The sequence below is a fragment of the Erpetoichthys calabaricus genome, chromosome 17 (genome assembly GCF_900747795.2).
Source record: "Erpetoichthys calabaricus chromosome 17, fErpCal1.3, whole genome shotgun sequence".
Classification (NCBI taxonomy): Eukaryota; Metazoa; Chordata; class Cladistia; order Polypteriformes; family Polypteridae; genus Erpetoichthys; species Erpetoichthys calabaricus.
The window spans coordinates 49,760,530-49,785,335 of record NC_041410.2 but is presented as its reverse complement, the minus strand read 5'-3'; the positions used below and the strand labels follow the sequence as shown (position 1 = coordinate 49,785,335).

Below are 24,806 nucleotides of genomic sequence, written 5' to 3'. Positions count from 1 at the left end.
AACGTGACGCCTGGCATTCACACCAAAGAGTTCAATCTCTGTCTCATCAGACCAGAGAATTTTCTTTCTCATGGTCTGAGAGTCCTTCAGGTGCCTTTTGGCAAACTCCAGGCGGGCTGCCATGTGCCTTTTACTAAGGAGTGGCTTCCGTCTGGCCACTCTACCATACAGGCCTGATTGGTGGATTGCTGCAGAGATGGTTGTCCTTCTGGAAGGTTCTCCTCTCTCCACAGAGGACCTCTGGAGCTCTGACAGAGTGACCATCGGGTTCTTGGTCACCTCCCTGACTAAGGCCCTTCTCCCCCGATCGCTCAGTTTAGATGGCCGGCCAGCTCTAGGAAGAGTCCTGGTGGTTTCGAACTTCTTCCACTTACGGATGATGGAGGCCACTGTGCTCATTAGGACCTTCAAAGCAGCAGAAATTTTTCTGTAACCTTCCCCAGATTTGCGCCTCGAGACAATCCTGTCTCGGAGGTCTACAGACAATTCCTTTGACTTCATGCTTGGTTTGTGCTCTGACATGAACTGTCAACTGTGGGAGTTTATATAGACAGGTGTGTGCCTTTCCAAACCATGTCCAATCAACTGAATTTACCACAGGTGGACTCCAATTAAGCTGCAGAAACATCTCAAGGATGATCAGGGGAAACCGGATGCACCAGAGCTCAATTTTGAGCTTCATGGCAAAGGCTGTGAATACTTATGTACATGTGCTTTCTCAATTTTTTTATTTTTAATAAATTTGCAAAAATCTCAAGTAAACTTTTTTCACGTTGTCATTATGGGGTGTTGTGTGTAGAATTCTGAGGAAAAAAAAGAATTTAATCAATTTTGGAATAAGGCTGTAACATAACAAAATGTGGAAAAAGTGATGCGCGTTGTGAATACTTTCCAGATGCACTGTATACATATTATATATATACACACACACACACATATATTTCACTGTCAACTCCTACCACTTTCTTTTATGTGGACTAGTTCCCTGGAAACTTTTTACTACTCTTTACTACTTGGAAATGGATTTTTACACGCCGAGACTTGTCTATTCAAGTAGCCAAATTCAAGCACTGAGAACAAATGCCCAAACCGGTGTGGTCCCCTATTTACCTGACGAGGTAAGAAGGTCGTTTCGTGGCAGCAGATCTGGTGCGAAGATAAAAGCCAAGCGTCTAGAGAGAAAGTGGCGATACAAACCTTCGGTGCCTTCTGTGATCCTGGGAAATGTGAACTCGCTACCAAATAAGATCGACGAACTGGCTGCGCTGGTGAAAAATGTCAGGACCTACAGAGAATGCAGTTTGTTGTGTTTTACTGAAACGTGGCTAACAACTAACATCCCAGATGTTAACGTGGAACTACCCGGGTTTAGCACAGTTAGAGCGGACAGAGACGCAAGTACCTGCGGAAAGAACAAAGGAGGTGGACTCACACTCTATATCAATACAAGATGGTGCAACTCTGGACATGTAAACATTAAAATCTCCTCTTGCTGCAGGGACATCGAACTGTTGGCCGTAAGTTTGCATCCCTATTACTTGCCCAGAGAGTTTGGAAATGTCATTGTTGTTACTGTTTACATTCCTCCTCGGGTGGATGTGGAGATAGCGAGTGACATCATCCACTCTGCTGTTGCTAAACTGCAAACGCAGCACCCCGAGGCACTTGTGCTAATTGCTGGAGACTTTAACCATGTAACGCTGGACAAAACATTACCTGCCTTCTCCCAGTATGTGGACTGTAACACCCGGGGAAATAGGACTATTGACCTACTGTATGCAAACGTTAATGATGCATACAGCGCCACCCCGCTGCCTGCGCTTGGGAAACCAGATCATAACCTGATTCTGCTTCAGCCTCATTACAAACCAAGAGTGAGGGTCCTACCTACAACCACACGCTCATTCAGGAAGTGGTCCCCTGAGGCAGAGCAGGCTCTGAGAGAATGCTTTGGAACTACGGACTGGGATACCCTGCAGGGGTCACATAGTGAGAACATTGAGGAGGTTGTTGACTGCACTACTGATTACATCAACTTCTGTATGGACATTGTAGTTCCAGTAAGAACAGTACACTGCTATGCTAACAACAAGCCTTGGATTACAAGTGACATCAAGGGCCTTTTAAATCAGAAGAAAAGGGTTTTCAAAGGCGGTGATCAGCATGAGCTCAAGCATGTGCAGAAGGAACTCCGAGTCCAGCTCAGGGCGGCGAAGGAGCAGTACAGGAGAAAGCTGGAGCAGAAGTTGCAGATTAACAGCATGAAGGAAGTGTGGAATGGGATGAAGATCATCACTGGCTGCAGCTGGAAGCAGGGTGCCACCATTGAGAGAGATGTGGAGAGATCAAACCAGATGAACAACTTTTTTTTAACAGGTTTGACCACCCTAATCCACTCTCACCTCAGAGTACTGCATCCTCCAACCATCCTTCTGCTGATACCAGCATAGGAGAGAGTCTACCCCAACCCACAGTTACAGCAGCCCAGGTAAGCAGAGAGCTGAGGAGACTTTGTGCCAGCAAAGCAGCGGATCCAGATGGAGTATCGCCACGACTGCTGAAGGCCTGTGCATTGGAGCTGGGGAGTCCTCTACAGCGCATCTTCAACCTGAGCCTGGAACAAGGGAGAGTCCCGAGGCTTTGGAAAACATCTTGCATCACCCCCGTCCCAAAGACATCACATCCTAGTGAGCTGAACGACTTCCGGCCTGTCGCTCTGACGTCACATGTAATGAAGACCATGGAGCGGCTGCTGCTTCACCACCTAAGGCCACAGGTCCGCCATGGCCACGACCCTCTGCAGTTCGCATACCAGGAGAAGGTGGGAGCGGAGGATGCCATCATCTACATGCTACACCGATCCATCTCCCACTTGGACAGAGGCAGTGGTGCTGTAAGAATTATGTTTCTGAACTTCTCTAGTGCCTTCAACACCATCCAACCTCTGCTCCTTAGGGACAAGCTGACAGAGATGGGAGAAGATTCATACCTGGTGGCATGGATTGTGGACTATCTTACAGAGAGACCTCAGTATGTGCGTCTCGGGAACTGCAGGTCTGACATTGTGGTCAGCAGCACAGGAGCGCCGCAGGGGACTGTACTTTCTCCGGTCCTGTTCAGCCTATATACATCGGACTTCCAATACAACTTGGGAGTCCTGCCACGTGCAAAAGTTCATTGACGACACTGTTATCGTGGGCTGCATCAGGAATGGGCAGGAAGAGGAGTATAGGAACTTAATCAAGGACTTTGTTAAATGGTGCAACTCAAACCACCTACAACTGAACACCAGCAAAACCAAGGAGCTGGTGGTGGATTTTAGGAGGACCAGGACCCTCATGGACTCCGTGATCATCAGAGGTGACTGTGTGCAGAGGGTGCAAACCTATAAATATCTGGGAGTGCAGCTGGATGATAAATTGGACTGGACTGCCAATACTGATGCTCTGTGTAAGAAAGGACAGAGCCGACTATACTTCCTTAGAAGGCTGACGTCCTTCAACATCTGCAATAAGATGCTGCAAATGTTCTATCAGACGGTTGTGGCGAGTGCCCTCTTCTACGCGGTGGTGTGCTGGGGAAGCAACATAAAGAAGAGGGACACCTCACGCCTGGACAAACTGGTGAGGAAGGCAAGCTCTATTGTAGGCGCGGAGCTGGACCGTTTGACATCCGTGGCAGAGCGATGGGCACTGAGCAGGCTCCTGTCAATAATGGCGAATCCACTGCATCCACTAAGCAGTATCATCTCCAGACAGAGGAGCAGCTTCAGCGACAGACTGCTGTCAACGTCCTGCTCTACTGACAGACTGAGGAGATCGTTCCTCCCCCACACTATGCGACTCCTCAATTCCACCTGGGGGGGGGGGGCGGGGGGTAATGTTAAAATTATACAAAGTTATTGTCTGTCTGTATACCTGCATTGTTATCACTCTTTAACTTAATATTGTTCTTTATCAGTATGTTACTGCTGGAGTAGGTGAATTTCCCCTTGGGATTAATAAAGTGTCTATCTATCTATCAATCTATATATTATATATCTTTATATATAATCTTCATTTGGATCTTGATCTTTGTCCACAAATTCACTGCCTTGTGTGGTGTTCCTGGTGTGTTCAGTAGAGGGCAGTAGTGATGGAGGAGGACAGGAAGTGAGGGGGAGGATCGTTTGATGAGGTTGGAGTGTGGTGATTAAAGAGGATTGAACTAAAGGAGACTACATGCTGTTTGTACTGGCTGAATACACAACACCTTGGTTGTTACTTTTGTTTACAAACACTGTCGATAGCACTGTTTGTGTTTAGATCTGGCATCGACACCGTGCTTTGTGTTTAGATCTGGCGTCGACACCTGCTTCGTTGTAGAGACTGTGGTTTTTTGTGTTTCTATCGACCATCGTTGGCAGCACTTCGTCCAAATTGAATGTTCACCCACTTCTTGGAGTCGGCAGTCAGAGTATATAAGTCGGGCACACTTCTGTGATTTTCCATCAGTTGGCGTTTGAAGTTCAAGAAAGAAGCATTGGTTCTTCCTTACTCTTTGGATTGCCACAAAGCAACCTGTGAGATTGGAGAAAGGTTGAGAAGAGATTGTGAGAGAAAATGACAGCGTCATGAAAACGAGATGGACTGTGAACGGAGAGAAGCAGAAATGCTCCTCCACCACCACATAATTACTATTCGGACAGTGATTCTGAGTAGGCCGTTCCTATCGAATCAATGTCCAAGGGTTTTGTTTTGTAATTTTGTTTCCCTTATAAAAAAATCATAATGCTGTGCGACGAACGGCCCAGTTCACGACTGGCAGCCGCGTTTAAACAGGGAGCCCTTCACAGACAACTTTAACACCGGCAATGTAGTTGGGCGCACATGGCTAGTATATATATATATATCCATCCATCTTCCAACCTGCTGAATCTGAACACAGGGTCACGGGGATCTGCTGGAGCCAATCCCAGCCAACACAGAGCGTAAAGGAAGGCAAGGCGCAAGACAGGGAACCAATCCGGGGCAGGGCGCCAACCCACCGCAATATACAGTATATATATTATATTATATATATATATAAATAAAATATATATATATATATATATATATATATATATATATATATATACTGTATGTATGTATGTATATATATATATATATATATATATATATATATATATATATATATATATATAATTATCCAACTTAGCTCATGCTGATTGACAGAATAAATACAAATAAAAATATAGTAGTTTATTAGATTCCATATATCGTACTTGTATAACACTGGCTACCTTTATTCTAGTTTAGACACCGATTAAGAATTTAGACCCAGTGACTAAAAGTCTCCCTTACTTCTGTTACATGAGGGATTCACTTCACCTTGGCCTAAAAGACAAATTCACGTATGTTCAATGCTTCTGAATTTCAGCTGCAGAACCTTCATAAGTGCTCTTTTACACTCACCGGAAGATTGCAGGGTTTCCCATTCACTTTGACACAGAGATTCGGTGGAAAGTGGTCTTCCTGTGGACAGCTTATTTCAGATAAACAAAACCTAAAATAAATACACAAACATGTATTTTTGCCAGATGTCAATGCAGTAAGTTGAAATATAAACAGCTGATGAGTGTGTCCTGCCAGAGTCAGTCCAGATGTGTTAGGTAGAAAATATTCCACAAAAGGATACCACCAGAAAACAGAACAAGAGACGAGAAGCAGCAAATTATTGAGAAACCATACGATAAACTATGAGCCAACAGAAAACCCAAAGACAGTGAAAGTACAAGGTCAGATGCCAGATAAGACATCTACATTTTCCCCTCATGTTTTCAAGGGTTTACACTGAGGTTATAAGTTGGCTAGTAAAGACATACCTGAGCTGAACCTGAACTGTAAAGTCACACTTGGTCCCAGAGATGTCCCTACAATAAAGAAAGGAATGCTAAGTATTTACAAAAGAGAATGTCAGCAAGAGCCATCACAACAAAACCAAATGTGGCGTTTATCTGCAAAAGGGAGACACGTGTCATTGTATAATAATCAATACAAACATTATACTAATTTGTTGGGAGGCATGTTTCACTTTGTCTACTTTCTATACTGTATATGCTGTATAGCCTAGAAACTTTATCCTTCTTCCTCCGATTGTAGTTTCACCTAAATAAAATAAATGGTGCTCTCCACTTAAATTTGCCCTTAAGCTCAAGAGATAGGGTCCTGTTCATCTTACAATCTTAATATATGTATTGTTAAAACACTACATTACAATACCAAACTTGCATCCTTTCTATATATTATAACTCCACCTTCTAGATCTCTTAACCCAGATACCATATTTCTATTACCTTAAAGATCATGTCCACCTTGTACCTCATATCCTGTATATCCCTTAGACTTGGCCATTTTGCATCTTCAGCATGTCCTATACCCCCACCCAGAACACAAATGCAGCACCCCATTAAAAGATTTTCCCAAACCTTCACTTACATGCTGCTGCTGATCTGCTGAACTTGCTGTGGTGTCAGTGCAAAAGCAAAGCAAGTTTCCTGAAAGCGCTGGCTGTTGTCTGAGGCTGTAGGGGACATAACTAGAATTAATATCGGATACAAATGCAAGATGTGATAATAATCTTGAAAAAAAAATTTAAATAAACTTCTCACTATAGGTTACCACAAACACCCACCACCATACTGTGCTTCAGTAAAACAGGCAAACACTTCAAATAAAACATTGAAGAATGGACAGATCTCCCCACAAGTATTATGTTAAGAACACAAAGTAAGCACAGGCAGATTGAATAACTGATAAAAAAGAACTTTCCTCAATATTTTTTTCCCTTCATACACTCAAACTTTTGATTTCTCACATACATGGTGGAGTCAAGAGTGTACATTCTTGCTGAAATCTCAGTCAACAAAACTCATTTTGGACTTTTTACAATTTCAGTTTTTTTTAACCAGATATATTTAAATGAAAACAAATGCACAATTTTAGGGCAAAAACAAACTTTAAATATTATGACTTAATAAGTGTCCACAGCCCTTCTACTGAAAGCAGTAACTATGTGTTTATACTTGAGTGAGATCACAATGTCTATCATTAAAATATTACTGAAGCAATAATATACCTTGCAAAGCGTGAGATTTAGTTTTTTAGTTGTACAGTGGAACCTCGAGATACGATCACCTCTGTATACGAGAAATTCAAAATACGAGGAAAGTATGAGCGAAAAATTCAGATCTAAATGCGAGCATTGGCTCGCGTAACGAGCCAGGCTGTGGGTATAGCTCGGGCTTAGCGAGGGGGCGTGGTAGCAGTTGCGAGCCGCGATCTGCGGTGTCTGCGTTTCTCACTTAAGTGCACAGGTGGGAAACTGCCCACATCCACGATTGTTCCTGTGGCTGATGGGCTGCAGCTGCCATGTCCTCCCCGTATATATATATATATAATATTATATAGAGAGAGAGAACGGAGGTTGCAGGCGAAGTCAGTGCGGGAGAGCGAGCGAGTGCAGGCTCGCGTGTAGCTGAACAGTGAGCTGAACAGGCGAGCCAAACAGCTGAAGCAGGACGGTGTAGAGAAGGTCAGCTGCATTAAGAGTGTCTCGCCTGTTGCAGAGCCCGCAGGAGAGACGCTAACAGAGAAGAAGCACCGGGGATTGTCATCTGTTTTATAAAGACTGCATCCTTTTGACGTTTTAACCTCGTGTTAAAGGATTGTTATTCTTGTGTATTTTAAACCTCCACTTCACAACTGTTTTAAGGATTATTTATTTAAAGATTTATTGAATGCTCTACTGCACTTTGGACACCTGTTTTGATTCTTTTAATAATCAGTTATATTATTTACCAGTGTTATTTATTAAAGGTAGACTACAGTATATATAATTTATCAGTGTTATTTGTTAGGAAAATTGATTTTTATGTTAATATATTTGGGGTGCGGAACGGATTAACTGGATTTCCATTATTTTCAATGGGGAAGTTTGTTCTAGATACGAGAAATTCGCTATACAAGCTCAGTGCTGGAACGAATTAAACTCGTATCTAGAGGTTCCACTGTATATGGTATTCACTAATTGTGATAACATGTGGGAAGGAGAAGTTCTAAATCAGAAAATGTTAAAGACCACCACCAGGAGCATTTATTTTAATTAACACACATCATTTTTGGAGGAACAGTGGGCTGCGTTGCCCTTTCACAGATGCAGCATCCAGGGCTGGAAACTATGCTTGGATATTGTATATGTGGAGTTTGCATATTTTCCTGGGTGTTCTTCCCCTGGATACTCCAGTTTGACTGTCGCATCCCCTAAAGACATGCTATTTAGGTGAACAGCCATATATGCACGTGTGCTTGAGTAGGCACTGGGATGGGCTGGCATCTATCTAGAAAGTTTTCCGACCTTGCACCTAGGACTGATGGGTTAGGCTCTGGTTGCTATGTTACTAGTAAAGCAGAGGGGATATCTCTCCCAGTCAATAAGAAATGCAGTGATTTTATAGACCTAAGGTATCATGAACTATATTATCATTACCGAATACATCATTTACCTTATGTGCACATAATTCATAATTCAATTAATTCATCAACATTTACTTTCAATTAATAGAACACAAATATCGGTTAATCAACAGAATTAAATTCAGAATCAAAATTTATACTAATGATATTTAAATGAGTAAATACTGAGATCTATCAAGACTCTCTCATTTACAACTCAAAAACTGTGTTGATAAGATGGCTTTGAGTGAGATTGATCAAAAAGTCACTTTGCGAAGTGTCTGATGTGTTGTGGGAAGATTTTTTGCATTTGTACATTAGGGAATTTAATTAATTAAGGATTAATCACATTTAATGAACACCACGATTCCTGGCTTTCCATTTTTCTCAATTTAAACACTAGAATTACCAGAGCCTACGAAAAAACTTGTAGATGTGGCCCACCTTAAATCTGTTCGCACCTCTCCCTCAGCGTCTTTTCTCCTATAAATGTGCCGATTAAGACGAGCGACCTGCTATTCCATCCCCCACCACTGCAGTCTGTGCACAAACTTCTCCCAGCTCATGCCTTGATTGATTACCTGGGAGTGAACACATCTACAGTTACTCCCAGTTTCAAATAAAAACTATCAGCGTGAGATCCCTGGGTGGGGGAGCAGTAGTATGTATTGCGGTCGTGGCAGAGAATAAATGTGAAAAAAAAAAAGGTAACTTCCACAAGTCCTATAAATGTACACCGTCTGTTACAGACACAAACCAAATGTATGTGTGTACTGTATAATATTAACAATAAGAGCAGGTCACTACTGAAAATGGCAAATACAGGAGGCAGACGGGATCGAACTGGAGACTCTTGATTACAAGTCAGCAAATCTTACCGCTACACCATGGAAGCTGTTGTATCGTCCTTGAACCTTTTGTGAAAGTGTTTATTTGATCTTTGGACTTCAGGCTTCACACATTATATAGTTTATGCCAACATTTTGTCATTTACTACTAAAATATGACAAACATTTCTGTTTTAACAATGTGTTTACACAGATTATTATAGAAACAGAACACACATGAAATGCATGTGTTCCAAATAATGATCTATTATTTCCACTCTAAAACTCTAGCAGTTCACTCCCAGATAATCAATCAAGGCATGAGCTGGGAGAAGTTTGTGCACGGTCTGTGGTGGTGGGGGATGGAATAGCAGGCTGCTTGCTGCTTGTCTTAATCGGCACATTTACAGGACAAAAGACGCTGAGGGAGAGTGCGAACGGATTTAAGGTGGGCCAGATCTACGAGTTTTTTCGTAGGCTCTGATAATTCTAGTGTTAAATTGAGAAAAATGGAAAGCCAGGAATCGTGTTTTTCATTAAATGTGATTAATCCTTAATTAATTAAATTTAAAAAAATAATTCTAGTGTTAAGTAAAATGTGTTACTTTACTTTCAAGTATCTCAGATGAGTGATTAGATGGTGCTATTTCTCAGGTGTTTGGACTTAGCTTGCTTTCATATATGTGTTACATTTATGTTCCCTGCTTTTGTCAAATTTGACCTGCTGTACTGATGAAAACCCAATTTTATCCACAAACCAAATAAACACAACACATTATACAGTGGGGCAAAAAAGTATTTAGTCAGCCACCAATTGTGCAAGTTCTCCCACTTAAAAAGATGAGAGAGGCCTGTAATTTTCATCATAGGTATACCTCAACTATGAGAGACAAAATGAGAAAAAAAACCCAGAAAATCACATTGTCTGATTTTAAAGAATTTATTTGCAAATTATGGTGGAAAAGTAGTATTTGGTCACCTACAAACAAGCAAGATTTCTGGCTCTCACAGACCTGTAACTTCTTCTGTAAGAGGCTCCTCTGTCCTCCACTCGTTACCTGTATTAATGGCACCTGTTTGAACTCATTATCAATATAAAAGACACCTGTCCACAACCTCAAACAGTCACACTCCAAAACTCCACTATGGCCAAGACCAAAGAGCTGTCAAAGGACACCAGAAACAAAATTGTAGACCTGCACCAGGCTGGGAAGACTGAATCTGCAATAGGTAAGCAGCTTGGTGTGAAGAAATCAACTGTGGGAGCAATTATTAGAAAATGGAAGACATACAAGACCACTGATAATCTCCCTTGATCTGGGGCTCCACGCAACATCTCACCCCGTGGGGTCAAAATGATCACAAGAATGGTGAGCAAAAATCCCAGAACCACACGGGGGGACCTAGTGAATGACCTGCAGAGAGCTGGGACCAAAGTAACAAAGGCTACCATCAGTAACACACTACGCCGCCAGGGACTCAAATCCTGCAGTGCCAGACGTGTGCCCCTGCTTAAGCCAGTACATGTGCAGGCCCGTCTGAAGTTTGCTAGAGAGCATTTGGATGATCCAGAAGAGGATTGGGAGAATGTCATATGGTCAGATGAAACCAAAGTAGAACTTTTTGGTAAAAACTCTACTCGTCGTGTTTGGAGGAGAAAGAATGCTGAGTTGCATCCAAAGAACACCATACCTACTGTAAAGCATGGGGGTGGAAACATCATGCTTTGGGGCTGTTTTTCTGCAAAGGGACCAGAACGACTGATCCGTGTAAAGGAAAGAATGAATGGGGCCATGTATCGTCAGATTTTGAGTGAAAACCACCTTCCATCAGCAAGGGCATTGAAGATGAAACGTGGCTGGGTCTTTCAGCATGACAATGATCCCAAACACACCGCCCGGGTAACGAAGGAGTGGCTTCGTAAGAAGCATTTCAAGGTCCTGGAGTGGCCTAGCCAGTCTCCAGATCTCAACCCCATAGAAAATCTGTGGAGGGAGTTGAAAGTCCGTGTTGCCCAGCGACAGCCCCAAAACATCACTGCTCTAGAGGAGATCTGCACGGAGGAATGGGCCAAAATACCAGCAACAGTGTGTGAAAACCTTGTGAAGACTTACAGAAAACGTTTGACCTCTGTCATTGCCAACAAAGGGTATATAACAAAGTACTGAGATGAACTTTTGTTATTGACCAAATACAGTGGAACCTCGGTTCATGACCACAATTCGTTCCAAAACTCTGGTCGTAAACCGAGTTAGTCGTGAACCGAAACAATTTCTCCCATAGGGTTGTATGTAAATACAATTAATCCGTTCCAGACCGTACGAACTGTATGTAAATATATATATTTTTTAGTTTTTAAGCACAAATATAGTTAATTACACCATAGAATGCACAGCGTAATGGTAAACTAAATGTAAAAACATTGAATAACACTGAGAAAACCTTGAACAACAGAGAAAACTAACACTGCAATAGTTCGCACTATAGTGCTAGGAACCGCTTGCTAAAAACACTTTTTTTAATGAGTTTTAAGGACAGGGGAAAAAATGAACATTTGAAAAATCCGTAATTTAATAAACCGCCAAGAAAAGTAACATTGCAACAATGCAGGCTACGAACCGATCACTGTAAATAGAACTGAAAACAAAAACAAGCCTTCTCTACCTTATGCGTAACCTCGCTCGCTCTCTCTCTCTCGCGCCTGTGTGTGTGTGCCTGCATCTCTTTTGCAAGCCTGGAGCACCTGTGTGTGTGTCTCTCTAGCAAGCTCCTGTGTGTGTGCGCACCTCTCTCTCCTACGCCTGTGTGTGTGTGCTTGCGTCTCTCTTTTGCAAGCCTGGAGCGCATGTGTGTGCGTGGCTCTGCGCTGCCTGTGTGTGTGCCTCTGTCTCTCGTGCTGCCTCTGTGTGTGTGTGTGTGTGTGTGTGTCACTCTCTCGCTCGCTGCACAGGAAATGCACAGGGAGAGACTGAACATGTACAAACCGAAATTCTTCAAAAATCAGACAATGTGATTTTCTGGATTTTTTTTTCTCATTTTGTCTCACATAGTTGAGGTACACCTATGATGAAAATTACAGGCCACTCTCATCTTTTTAAGTGGGAGAACTTGCACAATTGGTGGCTGACTAAATACTTTTTTGCCCCACTGTATGTTCGATAAATTGTTTTTAGCATTGAAGTAGGCTGAACCTAGGCTCATTTACAAGTGCATGTTTCTTTAAATTAGTCTACCTACAATGCTTCTGTTTTATAGCAGCATCACAAACAAAGCCAGTACTTAGCTAGTTAGGAAATGTTTAATACTGTGTGACACACACATTTTATTTTACAATACACAACATACATCAGCTTTCAGAAGTTTGGAATCGAACAGAAATTTCATGTTTTTTTATATAGAAGTTGATGCCTTTTTAAATCAAGATACCATTACATATATTTAAAAATACAGCCAATACATGACTAAAGTTGCTAATGGTGATCAGTGCTTGAAATGACAGATTTTTAATTTTTTTATTCACTTAAGAATGTAAAGCCTCATTTTTGGCAGCAATTCCTTCAGAGTCTTTATGGTAAACTCCTTTAGCACACCCTTAATTAGTCATGTATAAATGCCAATTGGTTATTACAGAAACCTTTGTCATTGTGTTAGCACAGCTGAAACATTTTATTCTGTACAATAAAGAACTTTCCCTACAGGAGGATAACACTGCTCTCAGTGCCAGGTAAGGTCCTTGCTAGGGTCATCCTCAATAGGACCCATGATCACTTGCTCAACTAACAGCAACAGGAGCAGTCTGGTTTTACGCCTAAGAAGTCTACCATCGACCACATCCTGGCACGGAGGGTTTGCAAGGAGCACAAATATTGGTAGAGTTTCTTTGCAGCCTTTGTCGAGTTTTGTAAAGCGTTCAACTCAATTGATTGAGCTGCCCTTTGGGTCATCCTGAGACTTTGTGGGATCCCCTCAAAGTTGCTGGATATCACACACTGGTACTGTGAGTGGTGTGTCGAGTGGAGGCAGAATCTCTGCATTTTTCCCAGATGATATTGGGGTTAGTCAGTGATGTGTTCTTGCTCCTACTCTGTTCAAGGCTTGCATGGACTGGGTGTTGGGCAGGGTTATGGGGTCTAGAGGCTGTCGGGCATCTATCTGTTGGTGAAGACAGATTCACTGATCTGGACTTTGTTGACAATGCTGTGATGTTTGTGGAGTCAATGGAGGCTCCGTATGTACTGAGTGAGGAGTCTGAGTGTCTGGGCTTGCAAGGGCCCTGGATAAAAACCAAAATCCAGGTCTTTAACGACCTCCTGGACACAGTCATCAGCAGTGATACTTCGACAGGACTAGAGTGTTCAAGTGGATAGCGTCCTTAGCGTTAGACCCAAGCGTTACTTGGGCTGTGAAAACCGTGCTAAAAGCTTTAGTTAGGAGTGTAACCCAGGCAACTGTACAGATGTATCTTGTGTAAGCATTAGAACCGAGAATCACTTGGGCTGTAAAAGTACTGTCAGTGCTGACATTATTTGGAAAAATTATGTCCGAGTGTAGGTTTTCACTAATTATGAAATATCTGCACTTTACCAACAATGAAGACTTTGATGCGAATACCCATCCCAGCATCCAAAATGAAGAAAATTTGTGAGAGATATACCAGGCGATTGTAGTAAAATTTCGGAGCATTTACATTCCGGACTGTGATTTCAGCATCGATGAAAGACTCATGGCTTATAAGGGCAGAATGTCATGGATACAGTACATCGTGTCAAAAAGAGGAAGATTTGGCATAAAGCTTTACAAGCTTTGTGAATCTAAAACGGGATACAATTAGAATTTGATCCTGTAGACAGGGAAAGGGACAGTATTTGATCTGAAATACAATCAGTATGGTGTTGCCGCGTCATCGTTGCTGACAATGATATATGCTCTGCTGGATCAGGGTTACTGTGTAACCATGCACAAGACTTAGGCAGAGCTAAATTACAGTGAGGTGCGCTAGAACCTTGGCGAAAGGGTAAAGTGCTTGCGCTGAAATGGAAGGACAAGAAAGATGTTGGTCTTCTTAACACTGTACATAATGCAGCTACAGTCACCGTATAGGTAAAAGGCAACAAGAAGGTTACAAAGCCTTGTGCTGTGGGCAACTACAACAGCACGATGGGAAGCATAGATCATGTGGATTAAGAGTAGACTTTCTATCCCATTATGTGGGGGCAACAAAAGACATACTACAAAAAAAAAAGACATTTTGTCATTTGGTGGAACAGTACATTTGGTATGTATTCGTGTTATACAAACAAAAAGCTGGCGAATCTGTATCTCATACAAACTTTACATGCCAGCTTGTATAACAAATCACTGCCTCATATCCACCGCCCACACTACCGCTAAAGAGACGAAGTCGACCTAGCACATTGAGGATCAATCCAGAGTGCCTTATTGGTAGACATTTTGATTATATACCTCCAACAGAAAAAAAAACAAAATCCAACTTGTACCTCTGCAGTGTGCTGCTGAATAACTGATAAATCTGAAAAGAAAATCCAAAAAGAAACACACTATTATTGTTCCGACTGCGACGTTGGATTGTGTCTTTCACCGTGCTTCAAGATTTACCACACAAAGGACTCATTCTGAGATTATACAGTGATCCCTCGCTATATCGCGCTTCGCCTTTCGCGGCTTCACTCTATCGCGGATTTTATATGTAAGCATATTTAAATATATATCGCGGATTTTTTGCTGGTTCGCGGATTTCTGAGGACAATGGGTCTTTTAATTTCTGGTACATGCTTCCTCAGTTGGTTTGCCCAGTTGATTTCATACAAGGGACGCTATTGGCAGATGGCGGAGAAGAAACCCAACTTACTTTCTCTCTCTCTCTCTCTCTCTCTCTTGCGCTGCCTTTCTCTGATCCTGACGTAGGGGGTGTGAGCAGGGGGGCTGTTCGCACACCTAGACGATACGGACGCTAGTCTAAAAATGCTGAAAGATTATCTTCACGTTGCTACCTTCTGTGCAGCTGCTTAGTGAAGCAACATGCTGAACTGTGCTTCGCATACTTAAAAGCTCAAAGGGCACGTATTGATTTTTGACTTTGTTTTTCTCTGTGTCTCTCTCTCTCTCCCTGCTCCTGACGGAGGGGGTGTGAGCTGCTGCCTTCAACAGCTTTGTGCCGCGGTGCTTCGCATACTAAAAAGCCAAACAGCCCTATTGATTTGTTTGCTTTCCTCTCTGTTTCCTTTGAAGAGGAAGATATGTTTGCATTCTTTTAATTGTGAGACAGAACTGTCATCTCTGTCTTGTCATGGAGCACAGTTTAAACTTTTGAAACAGAGACAAATGTTTGTTTGCAGTGTTTGAATAACGTTCCTGTCTCTCTACAACCTCCTGTGTTTCTGCGCAAATCTGTGACCCAAGCATGACAATATAAAAATAACCATATAAACATATGGTTTCTACTTTGCGGATTTTCTTATTTCGCGGGTGGCTCTGGAACGCAACCCTCACGATGGAGGAGGGATTACTGTATACTGTTTTACCATCATAAGTAATATTCCTACTGTTATTGTTCAGTTCATATTATTTTTATTAATCATTACTATTATTTGTGTCATTATTATACTTTTGAGATTTAATAAAAATGTAATTTTTCATGCCCCCCCCAAAAAAAGATACTTTTTATATTTTTTAGAATAAAATGCAACGTTAAGGATGTTAAACCAAGTGATTGCACATGAACTATGAACACCTCATCCAGTAATGTCTACATGAAGCATGATTTATTCAAATTTGAAAAAGACGACAAAAAAAAAATAACCCACACTAAATGAAAGTAGAATCCCTTAAATAAATCCACACAAACAGAACGGTCAAAACACAGACTGAGAAATCAAAACAGTACGCAAGTGCTGTATATGTAACAGGGACCCTTCTTTATGACTCTGATGGTAACTCCCTTTTTTGATAACGATACAATCGTGTGTCCTGAAGTAAGAATCATCATCATCTTTGCAGGAATTAATAAGACTCTAGTGCTCTCTAGGTTTAGTATTTCAACATACTCATTTGCTTTCAGCTATATCTTACAATTACCAAACCCTTTATTTAAAGTTGACAATTCTTTCCCCCTGCACTTCCATTTCCATCACTCTTTTGCCAAAATATTCATTGTCTCTCTCCACATCACAGGTCCATATCACTTCAATCTACTTTCCTCTACTTTATTAGATATCTGTTTCGCTTTAGTTATAACTGATTATCGGATTTCTTATTCTGTCCCGTTTTTTGTAACTCCATACATCCACCTCGTTTCTGACACTTTCCACTTCTTCTCCTGTGTCTCAGGTCCATATATCATTGCTGTTTATACCACTGTCTGAAAAACCTTACCTTTAAACTTTGCCTTAATTCTTCAGGTACACAATTCTCCTGATACATTCTTCCACCTGTTCCATCTACATTGTACTACACTGCCTGGCCAAAAAATAAGTCGCCACCTGGATTTAACTAAGCAAATAGGTACGAGCCTCCTATTGGATAATTACTGCATGGGCGATTATCTTTCAGCTGGCAAAAAGTTATTTAACCCCAACTGGTGCAATGAGTTGCTTCTCATTTCTTAAACAACCATGTCGAAAGACACATCTCGTGGTCGTGGAAAAGATATGTCTGTTTGAGAAGGGTCAAATCATTGGCATGCATCAAGCAGAGAAAACATCTAAGGAGATTGCAGAAACTACTAAAACTGGGTTAAGAACTGTCCAACGCATTATTAAAAACTGGAAGGATAGTGGGGACCCATCATCTTCGAGGAAGAAATGTAGCTGGAAAAAAATCCTGAATGATCGTGATCGGCGATCACTTAAACGTTTGGTGAAATCAAATCGAAGAAAAACAACAGTAGAACTCAGGTCTATGTTTAATAGTGAAAGTAAGAGCATTTCCACACGCACAATGCGAAGGGAACTCAAGGGATTGGGACTGAACAGCTGTGTAGCCGTAAGAAAACCACTAATCAGTGAGGCAAACTGGAAAAAAAGGCTTCAATTTGCTAGGGAGCATAAAGATTGGACTCTGGAGCAATGGAAGAAGGTCATGTGGTCTGATGAGTCCAGATTTACCCTGTTCCAGAGTTGAGAATCTTTGGCATGTGCTGGAGAAGGCTTTGCGCAGCGGTCAGACTTTACCATCATCAATGCAAGATCTTGGTGAAAAATGAATGCAACACTGGATGGAACTAAATCTTGTGACATTGCAGAAGCTTATCGAAACAATGCCACAGCGAATGCGTGCCGTAATCAAAGCTAAAGGCGGTCCAACGAAATATTAGAGTGTATGACCTTTTTTTTGGGTGGCGACTTTTTTTTGGCCAGGCAGTGTATATAGGTTATCTTTGCATCTAACTTTCCAATTTTCTTGGGCTACCACTAATCCTAGATATTTAAATTTATCCACTCTTTTCAGTGGCTCTCCCTGCAGGCTTAATTCTGAACCCTGATCATTTGTAATCATATATTCCGTCATTTTCCTATTTATCTTCAGTCCTCTGTTTTCCAAAGCCCTTCTCCATTCTTCCAACTTTCTTGTTTCTGTATCTACACAACACAATGTCATCAGCAAAATGCATGAATAGGGAGAACTGGTCTTTTATCCCATGACTCAACATATCCATAACCAGAGAGGTAAGGAGTTAACACTAGAATCCCTGAAGACTTTGGGAGTGCTGGTAAATTTCTTCCACACCATGGCTTGAGTTAGACATTTTTCCATCCACTCATAAGTGTTAATAAGATGTCAATTTCACCAGTGTCAGAGCCTTCACCAGCATGCTTAACTGACAAAGAGGGTAGCCAAACCATTGTCTGAAAATACTTTGTCTTTGTGGCAAATGGGGACAGAAAACCACAAGACACATGCAAGCCTGTATGTAAGATTTGCAAGGTCATCAATACAAAAAAAATTGAGAGGCATCTTACTTCTAAATTAGTGCAACATTAACCTGTATAAACCTGTAAACTGTTGTGTTTGAAGTAGGAATGTGACTCTCCTCCCCATTTTCTGTAGTCGGTAAAATGTTTAATGCATAAAATCAAGGGTCTTCAATAATTTTTACCTATGGGTCACTTTTGTTCTGTGCTGTTCATTCAGAAACGACTCTCTCTATTACTATAGGGATCCATCACTTTCTCAATTTTTTTTTAAACCTTTGCTGCAAAGTCTGCTGCTGTAGTACAATACTTTATGTAAGATTTTAAAAATTATATTTCATCTTATCTACAGTACTACATAACTCAAGTTATTTTAACTATTCAGTACTCAACCATATAAAGAGTGGTACTGCTCCTCTGTGTGCGCATATACTTTCTGTTCTTCCAAGTGTGTATTTAGTACATCAAGGCTCATTTGCAGTCCAACAAAGCAAACAATGGCCTTATGGAAGAGCTTGTCAACATGTTAGCCTTTCTTGCAAAAAAATTACAAATACATCATAGTTTATTTACACAAAAATGTAATGTGCATTGATTGCATTTATGCAAAGTCTTCAAGTGTTAGTGGTCTGTTTGTGTGTTTATAAAAGACCACATTAATGTTCTTTTTACTTGAATGTTTGTTTTAATAATTTTGTATACTGTTTGCAAAAGATTGTAATACTTTTTCAATTAATAGTTAATGACATTTGCAATATTTCATTGCACTACCTCAGTAACAGTGTTTACTTTTTATTGTTTACAGAACTTAACTTTGACCTTTCATAAAAAATTACACGGCTTAAAGTATTGCATTTATTTACTAAACTTTCTATTTATTTTCATCAATGTTAAGATTATAATGCATACAGAATTGCAATTTAAATACATTTTTATTGAGTTGCATTATGTACCGTATTGAGTATAGTAAATTTGAGTTCTAGTCTTTTCTTAGTATCATACTGAAGTTTGAAATTTTGGTATTTGCAGGTGAGTAGGTTGGCAAACTCAAGTTTTACATTTGTAACTTATTTTAAGTAGTAGGGTGTTATACCGTGTTAGCCATTATGAATGTAGTGAAAAGTCAAGCAAAATGACACCTTTTATTGGCTAACTAAAAGGATTACAATATGCAAGCTTTCGAGGCAACTCAGGCCCCTTCTTCAGGCAAGATGTAATCATGATAACATCTTGCCTGAAGAAGGGGCCTGAATTGCCTGTAGTAATAAGTCACTTTCTTTTACAAACACACCAGTAATTTTAAAGATGAGACAATGGAATAACGTTGAAGCACAATTCTGTATATTTTAGGGGGATGAAACACAAAGTATGCACCAAGTCTAAAATCACTGGAAATGCCACCAGCAAATTAAAACTGTAGATGAATTGTAATTCATGTCTGAACATGAAGCTTTGATGTAACTTAAATACATAAAACAAGTCAATACAAAAAAAAAAAAAAAAAATGTTGACAGCCCTTACTGAAAGTATATAATCAATCTGTAGTGGTTCTGCTACCCTATTGCTGCTTGTGCAGCTTTGATTCTGTATTAGACGTGTTGGGTATGAAGGTTGTGTGTGGGGATGTCAGTATTCCTTTGTTGTCCAAAAGTCATACATGATATTTAACTAAACAATTAAATTGGTTTGAGGCTCTGCATAATAATAAACTGCATGATAATAAATAGGTTCACTGGTCAATCAGTCCAAGAGAATCACAAGTAAATCTGGTTTAAAAATCGGCAGCTATTTAATTATAAAGTGCATAAGACAACATAGAAATATTGAAACAGCATATGGTAGAGATTTTATGTCTACTGGAAACGCCCAAAGCAGACATTGAGAGTTACATTTACTCATTTGGCTGACACTTTTATCCAATGCAACTTAAGACATTTATGATACAATTGGTTACGCTTCTTTTGGTTTACCAATTGGAGCACGGGTAGGTGTGAACATGACTTGTTCATGGTCACACAGTGTCAGTAGCGGGATTTGAACCCACAACTTCAGGGTTTGAAGTCCAAAGTCTTAACCAACAAAGTAGAACTATACAAAAGCTCAAACAAATTTAATGAATTCATTAGCACATTTAGAAATTTTTATTCAATATAACTACCCTTCTGCTGCCAATTTTTTTTTTATGAAAGAACACTGTTACTGTATATTGGCGAAGAAATTCAATTTTTAATTACACTAATTTCCATGAAGTCACTACCCATGCTAGTAGAAGTGGTGGCTTTTTGGTTCTGTCAAAACTTAAGTTTTTAAAATTTCTTTTCATTGTACATCACTAAAATGTTGTACATTGTGCAATGACAATAAAAGGCATTCTACTCTATTGTGTTCTCTTTGGAAGGATAATTAAAAAGTTTTGATTAGGTTCTGTAGTTGCAACAATTCATTAGCCAAGTACAAAACTATTTTCACTTTCTAAATGTCATATAAATATGAAATGTAAATAAACTGGAATTTAAAATATTCAACAAATTTTATCCATCCATCCTCTTCCGCTTATCCGAGGTCGGGTCGCGGGGGCAGCAGCTTGAGCAGAGATGCCCAGACTTCCCTCTCCCCGGAGAATCCCGAGGCGTTCCCAGGCCAGCCGGGAGACATAGTCCCTCCAGCGTGTCCCGAGTCTTCCCTGGGGCCTCCTCCCGGTTGGACGTGCCCGGAACACCTCACCAGGGAGGCGTCCTGATCAGATGCCCGAGCCACCTCATCTGACTCCTCTCGATGCGGAGGAACAGCGGCTCTACTCTGAGCCCCTCCCGGATGACTGAGCTTCTCACCCTATCTTTAAGGGAGAGCCCAGACACCCTGCGGAGAAAACTCATTTCAGCCACTTGTATTCGCGATCTCGTTCTTTCGGTCACTACCCATAGCTCATGACCATAAATGAGGGTAGGAACATAGATCGACTGGTAAATTGAGAGCTTTGCCTTACGGCTCAGCTCCTTTTTCACCACGACAGACCGATGCAGAGCCCGCATCACTGCGGACGCCGCACCGATCCGCCTGTCGATCTCATGCTCCATTCTTCCCTCACTCGTGAACAAGACCCCGAGATACTTGAACTCCTCCACTTGGGGCAGGATCTCGCTCCCAACCCTGAGAGGGCACTCCACCCTTTTCCGGCTGAGGACCATGGTCTCGGATTTGGAGGTGCTGATTCCCATCCCAGCCGCTTCACACTCAGCTGCGAACCGATCCAGAGAGAGCTGAAGATCATGGCCTGATGAAGCAAACAGGACAACATCATCTGCAACAAATTTTATAACGATAAAAAAAATATATATAGCGTTAACTGAAAAAATAAATGGGCAAGTGGTTGTTTCGGTGCTCGGTATCAATACAAATGTACATGTATGACCTTTGCCAAGTCATTTAACTTAAATCTATTACTGGCATACACAGAGGTGAAAGCCGACTGAAGTAGGCTGCAGAGGATTCACTAGCCAGCCAACTGTTTCTCATCCTTGATGGAGCCAACAAGATAAAGCCTGTAAAGATTGCCATGGAGGCTTCTGAAGATGTGTTTAGGTGGCTATGGATTAAGCATGATCAATTCCAGCAAGGTCACCTGGGTGAGGGAGTCTGATCTTGAAAGACCCAAAACTCCTGCTAACCTCATGAACATCACTAAACGTGTCCAGGTTTGCACTGCAAGATAGGTTGAGAATGTAATCCAAATGAGCAGGCCTGGGTAAAGACAGATTTTCTGATTAATCATTATTTTTCAATTAAAATGGGTCAATACTAATTATTAAAATCTCAAGATCGATCTTGTGAATCTCTATCCTGCTCATTTACTATGAGTAGATTTTAACTTATCTTAGTTTTTGGCATCCAATCCAGGAGATGGTGCTAATGCGCCTGTTAAGGCTTTCTACGGAAATAGTACTTTACTATCTCACATTAAAATTGTGTGTCCTCTTTAACCGAAACCAGCGTCTTGGACACTTAAACCAGATGTGTGGTCTTACTACGGATTCAAACTGTGCTAGTTAAGAACAACTGGGTAAAAGCAAAGCCACATGTAAGCTGTACAACTCAGATGTTAATTATTGTTGAAACAACAAATCTGAGAAATCATTTACTAGACATCATCCATAAATGTAATCTCAGTTGAAATCCAAATGAGTAGATCCTAAACAATCTAGACTGGAGATGGTGGGTAGCTCCATGCTTCTGTTTAATTCACCTTGTGTCCAAAAAATTAGATAAAAACTGCTACAGATTCTGTTAAGATAAGAGACCCTAAACCGTTGTTAAAAACGAGGGCATACTGTAGTATGCTGTACCAAGCAGAAAGCAAATGAGTGAAGTTATTGCACAGAGGTTTTAGGGAAGGTCTTAGGCAAAGAAATGCCACATCTCTCAGTCCAGTGGAGAAAATAGCCCTATAACTTGTGATAACTGAATATCCGGGGCAACAGATTCCTATGTGACAATCACACATTAAAAACAACTAGGCACCTGTGGCGGATGTGTTGCAGATAAGCATGCTACATGCCAGTAAAACCAGGGCAACCTCGCTGCCTATATAAAAGAACTAGTGAGATGACACGTTGTTGTTCCTAAAACCTTTCTAGCATTTCCAATGCACTATTCCATTGTGTGACCACAACAATTGCAAGTTTGTGTTTTGCCAAGTCGAGTAAACAGTGCTTCACTTTTAGGATGTGGCTAGAAGTAATGCTACGGTGGAAAAAGTTTGCAATGCACCTCACCCAGCAAAGCAAGCAGACAATTACTGGAATTTTCAAAGCAGCCTGCGATACAAAACTCAGCGTGTACACAAAGCAGCCAACCTGAAGTAGTTCCATAATAGTAGATAATAACAGGCCAGTTCTTTTACTTGTATGTTCCACTCAATGCCACTGTCAACCAGCATCAGCTCTAGATTCTTGTTTTAAAATTCTTCCTTTTTATCTGAGGACTGTTGGGACACATTTTCGAAACTGATTAACTTGATTGCTACAAGTGAGCAACTGAAGATATGTGTAACTTGTAGAATTATAGACACACAAGTATCTTTAATTTTGTACAATTCAAAAGTTATTTTAAATGTCCAATAGGGGAAATTATGAGGTTGGAATGAGTGCAGTGCTGTGAAAAAGTTTTTACTTTTATATACATATATAAAAAAAAAAAAAAGATAGCAATGATATTTTGTTCCACATCTTCCAAATACGGACGTTAACTGTTCATTACTAATCAAGTATTTCTTCTTAAACGTCATATCATGCTTATGCATATGTTATGAAGTCACTATGTAGTGAGCCTCCAAATATAGTGCTATATAATGTAGAATTTGTCACATTATATTAATGTTTTCTTCTCTTCGTCTATGCATGATTAAGTAATTTCTAAAAAGGCCACCACTTCAAATATATCAGCTTACGCTAATTCAGTCAAGAAAAAAAAAAAAATCGATAATGAATTGAATTGGGTCATCAGTGCCGATACCCAACCCTATAAATAAGCATTTTATGGGTTGTTGGAGCCTACCTAAGCTGCACTCTGTGGAAGGTAGTTAAAGCACTGGACATGGAGCCAGTCAATCACGGGGCCCGCTCATACACATACACACACACACACAAAGACTAGTTCTTCATTGTTGATTAACCCCTTCACCGCCCTCTGCCGGATATATCCGGCACTGCTGTTTTAATGCTAACGCCATACTGCCGGAATTATCCGGCACATTTGCCTGTGGTTATATGAATGCCTGGCAAGTAGTATAACTGACGGTTTGGCGTGGGTATTATTACTACGTTGTATTTCGACAAGTCTGTGGTTGTTTTGGCCGGTCATGTGACGTGATTCGCATGTAACAGCTGTGAATATGGCGAAACGTAAACTGACTTCAAGTGAGGCTTTGCAGGCGATTTTGGACAGTTCTGATCATGATTGTAGCAGTTCTGAAGAAGATTTTAGTGACAGTGATGAGCAGCAACGTGCGCTGCATGATATTGTGAATGAAGACGCATCGGATGACGGCGCTGAGTGGGTGTATCCCCAGCATCTCAGCTGGGCTGCTGCCTGTGGTGAACTACCTTTTCTGCATTCGTTTGAGGGAACGTGTGGCTTTATTGTTGATGTAAACAATTACACTGCTGAGCAGTTTTATGAGCTGTTTGTGTCACCTGATTTGATTAGACATTTTGTTCATCAGACAAATCTGTATGCACCACAGTTTATTGAGAAAAATCCCAATTTACCTCCACATTCCCGTGTTCGTGCTTGGTTTGACACTGATGAAAACGAAATGAAAAAACTCATTGGGATTTTGATGTTGATGGGAATAATCAGAAAACCAGATATTGAGATGTACTGGTCTACAGATCCTATGTATGCAACACCTATTTTTGCAGCTGTCATGACACGTAACCGATTCTCTTTGCTGCTGAAATTCTTTCATTTGAATGACAACAGAAACGAGCCAGATAAGAAAGATCCAAACCGCGACCACTTGTTCAAGCTACGTCCTTTGATTGATCATTTATTTGAAG

The 24,806-nt window shown here is 40.9% G+C and overlaps 1 protein-coding gene across 2 annotated transcripts in view; it reads right to left on the bottom strand.

Moving 5' to 3' along the window:
* Nucleotides 1-24,806, bottom strand: part of pias1b (protein inhibitor of activated STAT, 1b) — a 127,337-nt gene that overhangs the window by 33,905 nt on the left and 68,626 nt on the right. For both annotated transcript variants that reach the window (XM_051920319.1, XM_051920320.1), the window contains 3 exons: nt 6,477-6,561; nt 5,864-5,911; nt 5,454-5,544 (listed from right to left, as the gene is read on the bottom strand). In XM_051920319.1, the coding sequence (XP_051776279.1) occupies nt 5,454-5,544; nt 5,864-5,911; nt 6,477-6,561 (224 nt within the window). The remainder of the gene's footprint in view (nt 1-5,453; nt 5,545-5,863; nt 5,912-6,476; nt 6,562-24,806) is intronic.